Consider the following 10,648-nt stretch of genomic DNA (forward strand, 5'->3'; position numbering starts at 1 on the left):
CCATCAATCGTGTGTTGCTGCCATTAAACACTTTTATTTAAATTATTTTTCCTAAAAATGATCTTTTTTTCCCACATACTGTAAATATTATATTAAAGGCAAACATATGTGCTATGACTCCTCCTGATTTCAGCTTTAAATCAACAAAAATGAAATTTCAATAATGGTTTTGATTTCCATCTTATAGTTATTAGCAAGGAATAAAAGTTAACAAACAGCAAAAGACAAAAACCTTACAGAGCAGCTGTTATGTCCATTTGATCTTGAGATTAATGACTGAAAAAGACTTGAGACCAAAGTATCAAAGATTTAAAGAATAAACTGAAAAGACAAGTTGGGCTACACTAAACAGATAGTCATGTCTGCTCTGATGGTAAAACTAAACCCAAAGTCACAAATGCAATCTAGCTTGGTTAAAACTTAAAATCATTTAATTAGGGGTTGTTGAGCTTGCAAAGTGATTTTTTGAATGAAGTCAATAAAACTAGCCTATAATTTGGCCTCATGTACATTCCTATGAGGAACATTTCCTTAGGCTCATAATTACACCAATCAACAAAATATTATATACATGAAGTAAAACAATAATTTGAAAAAGTAAATTAATAATTTTTTTCAATTTAATTTTCTGACTCCACTTTAAAAGGGATGGAGTCACCATTGGTGATGAGTAGGAACTAGTAAAATCAAGTTTTAAATACAATAATTGGAAAATTTCAAAGTTATTAGAAAGTTATGTTTCATTCTTAAATGCAACTACACTAAAACCTAGAAACAAATTGGGGACAACAACATTACACTAACATTAATATTTTTAATAGTTCATGCACAGGAGGTAGTCTTTTAGTGGAATTTTATAAGCATTTTTATAGAGTACCTATAATCTACCAGAAAAATCGAGGTAAAACATTGTGAGGGTGCTAAATAGGTGCTAAAGTCCAAAGAAATATTCTACAAGGATATTATTTGAAATCGGAAGAGATGTAAGAAGCCCACTGGGAAAATAATTAATAAGAGGTTTTGCCCAATTACATCATCTCAGACCTTAATATAATGTTTGACATCTTAATGAATCATAGGCAACTAGAAATGACTTAAATTAAACTCCATTGGTTTACTAATGTCTGAACGTGATGCAAAAAGCTGTTTTCCATTTGTCTTCCTTGTTATCCAGTTTAGATTATAAGTCATTTGTAGGTCCAATTTGGTAAATATGGTGAAAATGATTATTTGACCAAACATAATAGGTATAAGAGGAGGAGGATTGCTATGTTGTGTTTTACTTAGCACTATTTCTAAATATATCTATCTACTGAAAATATCAGAAAATGTAAATATTAACTAGGCAACTTGGATACTGATCAGCTAAAGTACCAGTGTGGTTGACAATATTAAATAGGGAAACAGGATACTGATCTGCTAATGTAGAAGTACGGTTGTTGTATTCTAGAAACACATTTTTCAAAGCAGCTATTTACCCAAAATTTCAATATGAAAGTTTTCTCATTTATTTTTAAATATTCTGTGAATTTTAGTAATTTAGTGGGTGAGCGAAAAAGAAGTACCACATTTCAAACATTTATTGTACAAAAATACAAGATAAAATAAATTTCATTAAAACACAAGAAAGGGTATACAAAATAGATTTATTTTAAAATGATGCCTTCAAGTTGGTGGCCATCATTATCGATACACTCTTTGAGATGATTTCACTCACAGGTTCAGCCATTTCAAGGGGAAAAGCGTTGATTTTGAGGCGAATAGCATCCATGAGGACTTCAAGGTTTTGAGGTCGGTGTGTGTATGCCTTCAACTTGAGATAGCCCCACAATAAAAAAATCACACAGAGCGAGATCAGGCAAACGTGAAGGCCACCCAACATCGCAGCGCAGGGAGATCAGCTTCCCCGGAGACGTCTCCTGCAAAACTTGCACGGATTTCCGTGCCATATAAGCTGTTGCTCCATCCTGTTGAAACCAGGCATCCACCATAACATTCTAAAGTGACGATTAATCATTGCTCCCCTCTCCTCAAAAAGACTAAATAGAAAATTCTGCAATAGCGTACCAAACTGCAACATGCTTGCTGTGCAGGTTTTCTTCTGCTGAAGTTCACGAGGGTTGGTCTCAGCCCAATAGGAAAAGTTTTGTTTATTTAGGCAACCATTCAAATGGAAATGTGCCTCGTCGCTGCATATGACAATGCCAACTCGATGAACAGTTTGCAGAATGTTCGTGCACAATTCTCTACGGCTCTCCTAGTCTCTCTCAGTGAGTTCCTGCACTACCATCACTTTGTATGTATGGAAATTAAGGTCGTCTTGCAAAATCTGCCTCAAAGATGTGTTGGAAAATGCCTAAGGCAGAAGCACGTGTGCGCACTGAATATCTAGGAGAATAAGAAATTGATGCCCTTACAGCTTGGATGTTTTCAGGCATTCGTACAGTCCGAGGATAGCCTGGAGATTTTCTGCTCAATGTTGTACCTGTCTGTCTAAATTCAGCCACCCATTGCAGAATTGTTTTCCGATTTGGGACGACACCATTAAGCGGAATGCTGAAGTGCATACAGAAGGAACACTGCATAGTGATGATGGGTTTGTTGTTTTTGAAGAACGCTTCGACAGCGAAAGCATGGTGCACACCAGACCCAAGGAATGTTGCTGACTAAACTAGATAAATTAATTACTCGAAAAGAAATATATGCTGTACTTAAATGACAAATTTGTTGGTATTATAGTTAATAAATATATCCTACACAAACAGGATCCCATCAACCATTGTAATATTTGTTTGTTTAGTCTGAATTATGGCTAAATAGAATTTTTAATAAGATCTGAATCTACAATATTTTCAGTTGCTCAAGAATCCAAAAATCCCTTTTCATAAGTTGCATTTTCATTTCAAACTGGAATAAACTCTCACATTATTTTTCCCACCAAAATAAAAGCATACTAATTCTTCAGGGAAAATGTTTTACTTAATCAAAATGCCCATTAATAAATAAAGATATCAAAAGCCTTTTTTCAGGTCCACCAAAAACTAAGAACTCTCTTAAAAATTTCTAAATATAGCATAAGCTTGTTTCAAATAGATTCTCACAACTAAAAAGATAAAATACAAATTAAATTGCACACATTCAAAAACCCACTATAGCTGCTAGGGTTTTTCCAAATAATGCATTAAGAAATGGACCTCTGGTTCTTTAACTGGCACAGTAGAAGTAGCAGTGAAGGTTGCACATCTTACTGTATATTCCACTGCAATGCACCAACCTCTGAAAACAAGCCTGTAAATCATTCATTTTACTTTTTATGTCATCCACCTTAAGAGTGATTCTTTGAATCTCTACTTTGGTCAAATTTAATGTTCTAAATTTTTTTTAAATGTCCACAGAATCTTGAGATGAATTTTCAAGATGGACAAGATATTTGAGCAGTGCAGATTTAATGAGCACAACAAGGAGTCTGACTAAAGCAAGGGTCAAAGTGTTAAATATAATCAAATTTGCTGTTAATGATTCTTGCATGCATGGCTTTAAAAATGTAATGTGATTTTAGTTTATATCATAATAAAAGATAAAGGTTGTGACAAACACCAAACACAATAATGTACAATGTCATATTAAACATACCCTTTAAAAGTTCAATGTCAAACATCCATCCATCCATCCATCCATTTTCCAACCCGCTGAATCCGAACACAGGGTCACGGGGGTCTGCTGGAGCCAATCCCAGCCAACACAGGGCACAAGGCAGGAACCAATCCTGGGCAGGGTGCCAGCCCACCGCAGGACGCACACAAACACACCCACACACCAAGCACACACTAGGGCCAATTTAGAATCGCCAATCTACCTAACCTGCATGTCTTTGGACTGTGGGAGGAAACCGGAGCTCCCGGAGGAAACCCACGCAGACACAGGGAGAACATGCAAACTCCACGCAGAGAGGACCCAGAAAGCAAATCCAGGTCTCCTAACTGTGAGGCAGCAGCACTACCACTGTAGTTTGAACTACTAAATTTGAACCTCTTGGAAATGGGGTAAATGGAGTTTGGATAACTGGAGTCTGGTATTCCATTTATTCAGAATTAGCATTACCTTGAGAGTTTCAGATGAGTTTTTACTTAGAAGAAAAATTGTTTAGGCTAATAAGATTGAAAAAGCCTACAAAATCAAGAGTGGTTTTCATGATGCATTACCACATATGAAACACTGCTACCTATTAAAAAATGTTGGAGTGATGATTACATCTTGCCTAAAGAAGGGGTCTGAGTTGCCTCGAAAGCTTGCATATTGTAATCTTTTTAGTTAGCCAATAAAAGGTGTCATTTTGCTTGACTTCTCACTACATTCATAATGACTAACACAGCACAACACCCTAGAACTACACACAAATTCTCTAAATGGTATTAAAAATATAGCACTGTATTAATTACTTTTTGAAGTCCACAAGTTTTAGAAGTTCTTCTCTCTTCTTTGCTTCTTTTTGTTTCATTTTTTCCCATTCCTCAACTGGTGACATAAAATCTTCATATGGAACATCTTCAATGTCAATATCACCAGCTAAAATGAATCTGCAGATAAAACAAAAATAAAGATCCCTTGAATGGCTAGTATATAATTAAAATCAAGCAATTATTAGTCATGATAAATGTATAACAACATTAAAGTAGTGCATCTCCCATGCCTCTGACAGTAAGATCACTTTGCAGTATTCAGTGCTTTTAGCTTAGAAGCAGATACTGAATTATTAGCATCAACTAATAAAAGACTGTAACCGACTATTAAGTTGGGAGCAAAACTGCAGGATTGTTCTCATTATGTAAATTAAAACACAATTTCATAGTATACAGTGTATGTATGAATATGCAAGGGTAATAAGTGGAGTCATCCAAAAAAATGAGTGTATGACTGTGCTCACAAAAACAAATAGTTTATTTCCTAATAATTAGTCATTCATAATCAGTGATGCCTCTGATTTACTGGTTTCACAGTAATGTATTTTAGGTTACTGATATGGAAACATACAAGAAAGACTGTTATGTTTCAGCAAGATTTATTCCATGGCTTAAGTATTTTCCCCCATTTACAGTCATTTTTGTTGCTCTTGAATTGCTAATTTTCATGTGTTTTTATTATTATGTAATTTGTATTGTTACTCTTTAATTTATATAGTTTGCTATTTATGGTATATATGTGTTTTATGGCTAAATTCCTTTTGATTTGTGTGTGATACTCCTAAAGACAGGGCCACCATGATGTCACTGCCGAGGGACCATCCTAAACCTTTAAAATGATGGTTACTCAGTGTATCACTGTATTGTACAATCTTAGAAAGCTATTGTTAAATTCACTTAAGTGTCTGCTTAATTGCAATAGAATATCAGTTTCTCTTAGTTATTTAGATTATGGTATAGTCTTTTACTTACTGTAAGTTAACACGAAATAGAACTTTGCTCTATCTGTAAAATTGAGTGTTAATTTAGCCAATTAGGAAATTGTCTTACTGCTAGCATGGAGTGTTAGATAACTTTGCAAATAGGAGATTGGCAGTGTTCTGACCGATTCTTCAAGTAATGCAACTATATATGACCAAACTTAGGGAAAAATGAAACAAGATAAATAAGAATCTTTCGTCTTTTTTTAGTATAATTTTTTCTCTATTTGTTGTATGGATTGTTTTGCTTTGACAGTTTACTAAAACTTTTAAAACAAAGAAATTTGGTCTGTGGAATTATTTCAACACACATCATACTATTGTCAGAATTGTCTGATGAAGCAAACTAAAAGCTGCATAATTTTGGAAACTTGGGAAAAACACAGCAGCAATCACTTTTTTGGATTACTGTAGAAGCAGTTTTCTTGATTTGCTTGGTTTAACTGCTGATTATTGCTTTATCTTTGGTTTCTGGTTTACTGGATTATGGATTAAACTTGTTAGACATATAGTGCCCCTTTTTTTCCTCTTTGGCTTGTCTGCCATTTTCTTTTTCGTTTAAGTAATATATTTTCTGAAGGGATATTATTCTGCCTTTTTAATTCAGAAGTTCACAGTTATTCTTTCCCTTGAAAAGCATTTTTCAGCATTTAAGGCATTTTTAAACAATTAAAGGTTGAGTTAGATTTCATGCCTCTGTAGCCTTCCTTTATGAGTTTGGGGAAAAGCTGCCTGGTGTTAGGCCTCCAGAGACCGACCAATAAGCTTTTTGTTTATTTTGAGGCATGCTCACCAAACTTTGGCATTTTGTATTGCAAATTTCACAACAGGTAGAAATTACTAAATATCACTACCAAGACGAACTGGAAATTGATGACAGCAGCATTCATTATGAGTCTAAACTTTGGAACAGCATATCAATGCTTACAGTCAGTGATGTCATCAGTAACATTACTGACTATTTTCCATACTAAATTTTATTAGAGTTTTTTTTTTTTTTTTTTACTGCCTGAACGCCTATGTTAGGGTTGTTTCTTTTTTCTCCTTTCTAATTACTGGCAAGTAAAACTATTGTAGGAAGACCACCAAGGAAGGCAACTTTGGGAAATCTACTTAAGCAACACAGAAATGTAGTCTGATCCTTAAGAAAAATAATATTTGTAGTATTTTTTTAGGGAGGCAAAGAGGGCATCCCGTGAAAAAAATTTTGTTTACTTATTACTAAATATCTTGCTGTTTAGATATATTATTAATAAATAATACAGAGACTATGAAGCTTCCAATACAGTGTTTTGTGTATCTTTATATAGTCAAAATTATTGATATTATGCCATACACAGAACAGGAAGTTAACAAGATAGTATTTTATTTGATAATATTTTACCATGTCTCTAAATCCCTAAAAATGTAAGGTGGGAATAAAAATTGTGTATGAGGACAGTTCTTACAAACCTTCCATCATCTTCTTTATTTCCTATTGCAATAAGAGCTTCCAAGTCTGTCCCTTTCAGCCCATACTGGAGTAATTCCTTCGCTGCATCTACATTTTCTGGGACTCTCTCCACACATTCATGAAGTACCCATGAGCGCTTTCTAATTTTACTCTAAAATAAAAATGTCAAAACATAATATCAATTTCTGTTTCCTGAATGCAAAAAGTGATTTACAAACATATCTAAATTACCATTTTTAATAAAAATGTAATTCAAATTGACTGGAAATTTGTATTTGCTAGATAATAACATAACAAGCTCCTGAACGTTCTGCCCAAAAGACCAAACACATAAACTACACTCTGGGAATGAGGGTTACTCAGTGCTTTATCAAATAGCCCTTTAAAATAGAATAAATGTTCTGGTGATCAAACCCTTTTCTGTTAAAGCCAGGTTCTCTGACCCCATTCAGTAGAAAGAAAACAAAGGACACAATGTCCATAGATACATTAAATATGTAATCTTGACCTAGTGAGAAACAAAGCTCAACAGGCACAATTTACACAGTGCAAATAAGAATTGCCTGTTGTGAAAGAACTCTCCAAAATATTTCCAATGAGACACATTAATCTGTTTTAAGTTATTGTCCATGATGAGTGATTGTGATGAATAAAAACAAAATGATGAAAAAATCTGGATAACTGATGGGCCTCAAATGAATTATGTAAATTCATAAATATACAGTAAATTGTTAAAGGTGTCCTGTACTATTTAATAGCAAACTGGCATGTTTTGCTGATTTAGTAGGGTAAATAAATGGTCTGTTGCTGCTTGGAAATTACTGTAGTTTTTATGTCGTGTTTTAAGTAAATGGTGATTGTAATTGAGCCAGGTAGAAGGAAAAAAATCTCCTGTGAACATTACATTCCATTCCAAAATAAAAAAAAAAATGCTGTAAAAATAAACACTCCATTTGTTACATGAAAATTTAAAAGGCAAACAGCAAAAATGTAATTCAATATGTAAATAAATTATAATTCTGATTATGTGCTGTGTACAGCTATCAGCTATAAATAAGGTGAAATGACTTGAATAAATAACATATGCCATTTTCATTCAAGTAAAAAGTTGCTCATTATTATCTTGAGCTCCTTTACAATGTGCAGAATGCGTTCTGGTGATTATATTGTAGAAAATGTAAACAATCTCGTGTCCAAGATGATTTCTTTATGCATTCCAGCTTTTTCCTTAATTTTCCTAATGAACTCTGGCCATTTCAGAAGACCCCAAAAATATTTTAGCGTTTGAAAATTAAATTTTGCCCACTAAATGCATTTTTAGACTAAATAAAAAATATATGTCTGTCTGTGTGATCACAACAAAGAAAAACATTTACATGAATTTAATATATTAATAGAGTCTGTGAAATTAATTTCTATGTAATAATTTTAATAACAATTCTAACTTTCATTAGTTATTGGTTTTCTTCTTACCAAATAATCTTGAATAGAGGCAATGCTAACAGCGGATTTTCTCCATTGTCTCTGATAGACAAGATCAGAGTCTAAACCATAAGCTTTTGCCAGAGATAGGGCTTCACCATATTCTTCATTGTCAATCTGAAAAATTGAAACTTAGTTAATATAATTAGAATTTAATACTGATGATACAATTTGAAATGTTCATCAATACAAAAACATATTTTTACTATTAAGTTATTTTGATGCATAAAAAAATAAACAGAAGTGAGGTATTACTAAATGCTACTATTATTGAACAAATCCTACACTGAAAATTTGCTCTCTGTGTAATTTTTATTTCAAAGAGCTAAAGATCATAATATAGTTTTTCTTCTTTTTTCTTAATACTATGACATTGTTTTGTCAGAAAAAATCTTAGAAGAAAAATATACATATTTTCTTGATATCAACCCCAAACATATGAAATCATTATTCAGGTGAAAATTAAGAGTATTCTAAAGAAGCCAGAAATAAAATAATACAATGTTTTCTTTCAAATGCATAAGTTATAAAGAATATAAAGCAATATCAAATTGTTTATAAGTCCCAGTGGGCACTATTGATTCAAATATTAGAAGGTGCAAGACATACCATTGATACATCATAGCTGCCAAATTCAACAAGATACCACAGAAGACATACAGGGATCAAAAAAGTGACTCTTGGACTAACCATGAACAGTACATAATGCACCAAAACTCTGCAGAAGATGCCCAGAGATAAAAATAATTGATAAAGATCTTGCATATAAAAAGCCAGATCTTAACTAATCATTATCAGGAGAAATGGTAAAACTAAAGTCCCCCAGTCAAGAAGTAATATAAACTAAAAACTAAATTTAGCTTCATAGAAACATATTTAGCAAACTAATTAATAATTATTCAGGCTGAGTATCAATTAAATTCAAAACAATACAAAGTTAATCTAAGAGAAACAATTTCAAATTAAGATTCTTTGAGGCATTTATTTTCAAAGTTCTGGTACTTGGTTTAAGTATGACTGCACGAATGGGTGAATGATATTCATCATAAAAATACTTTAAAAATGTAAAATACACACATATACAAAGACTAATACACCATCAAAAATGGTGAATGTATATTATCAGTCACCAGTCATTTTCTGCAAAAGGAAAACTATAAGTAGAACTGAGTACACACATAACAACCACAACAAAAGATAGACAGGCAAGGACTATATCATGTAGTGCAAGGTTTAAGACTTATAACTGGATAATCACATTTATCTGCTACACATTTTCAAAATCTAATAAAGAATAAATACCTGTGACAGAATATTGTAGCCACTTGCTCAAACTATAAATGATTTGATCAAAGTAATAAATATATAGATAATTTATGGACTTTGAATACATTGCCACTTACTACTGTATTTACATTATTTATGGGAAAGTTTTAACATACCTTCAGCTTACATGTGCTACTATCACGATAAATGTAAAGTTAATCAAAAAAAAGGAAACAGTCTGTTCAGTTCATGCAAATCTAAGCATAATAATGAAATATACCTTTCTTTGATAAAGCTCCTCAGGTGTTGTGGACCTTAGACTAACTAGGCGATAATTTTTAGTAATTGTACGTGGGCGTTTTCGTGGTGGTGCAAATCGTTCCATTTCAGTAACATAATACAGCCCCTGCTTCAAATAGCTAAAATATCTTGCTTTGGCTGAACACTCATCATCAGAATCTGAATCACCATCTTCATCTTCATCTTCATTTTGACTGCTTTCCAAACGTGGTCGTTTCTGAGTTTTGACTTCACACTGAAAAAGTATAAATGAGAAAATAAGTTATGGGAAATTTAATTGTGAATCTGAAATTAAATGTGCACAGATGAGTATACATACTGTAAAGTCAGAATGTTAAAAAAAACATGGCACATGTTACTGAACCCTGTTTAAATGCACACAAACAAAAAACTAAAAGTTACAAGCCTATAACTGTTGCACAACACAGATAAATATGTGACTAAATCTTAGAAAGGATTTTCACTTTTTCATTCATATACATTAACTTTCAGAGTTTTAACTTTTTGAGTGACATATATTAGGTTTTACTAACATTATCTAATGGGTCCACCTCTATTTAATTTACTAACCAGTCATGTGTCTTTGGGCTCACGGTGGACATAATAGGAGAAAAGTCATTATAAGTCTGAAAATTAAGCCAACTTATATAAACTACATTAAACGAATTAATGAATATTATCAAAAGTGTGTATGTATATATATATAT

General features: G+C 32.7%; 1 protein-coding gene across 1 annotated transcript in view; it reads right to left on the reverse strand.

The window, feature by feature from the left end:
- Nucleotides 1-10,648, reverse strand: part of nbas (NBAS subunit of NRZ tethering complex) — a 418,366-nt gene that overhangs the window by 326,061 nt on the left and 81,657 nt on the right. Inside the window, exons 15-18 of the mRNA XM_039748931.1 lie at nucleotides 9,922-10,176; nucleotides 8,367-8,492; nucleotides 6,893-7,044; nucleotides 4,440-4,577 (exon numbers count right to left, since the gene is read on the reverse strand). Coding sequence (XP_039604865.1) covers nucleotides 4,440-4,577; nucleotides 6,893-7,044; nucleotides 8,367-8,492; nucleotides 9,922-10,176 — 671 coding nt within the window. The remainder of the gene's footprint in view (nucleotides 1-4,439; nucleotides 4,578-6,892; nucleotides 7,045-8,366; nucleotides 8,493-9,921; nucleotides 10,177-10,648) is intronic.

This window comes from Polypterus senegalus, chromosome 3 (genome assembly GCF_016835505.1).
Source record: "Polypterus senegalus isolate Bchr_013 chromosome 3, ASM1683550v1, whole genome shotgun sequence".
In the NCBI taxonomy this organism is placed as follows: domain Eukaryota; kingdom Metazoa; phylum Chordata; class Cladistia; order Polypteriformes; family Polypteridae; genus Polypterus; species Polypterus senegalus.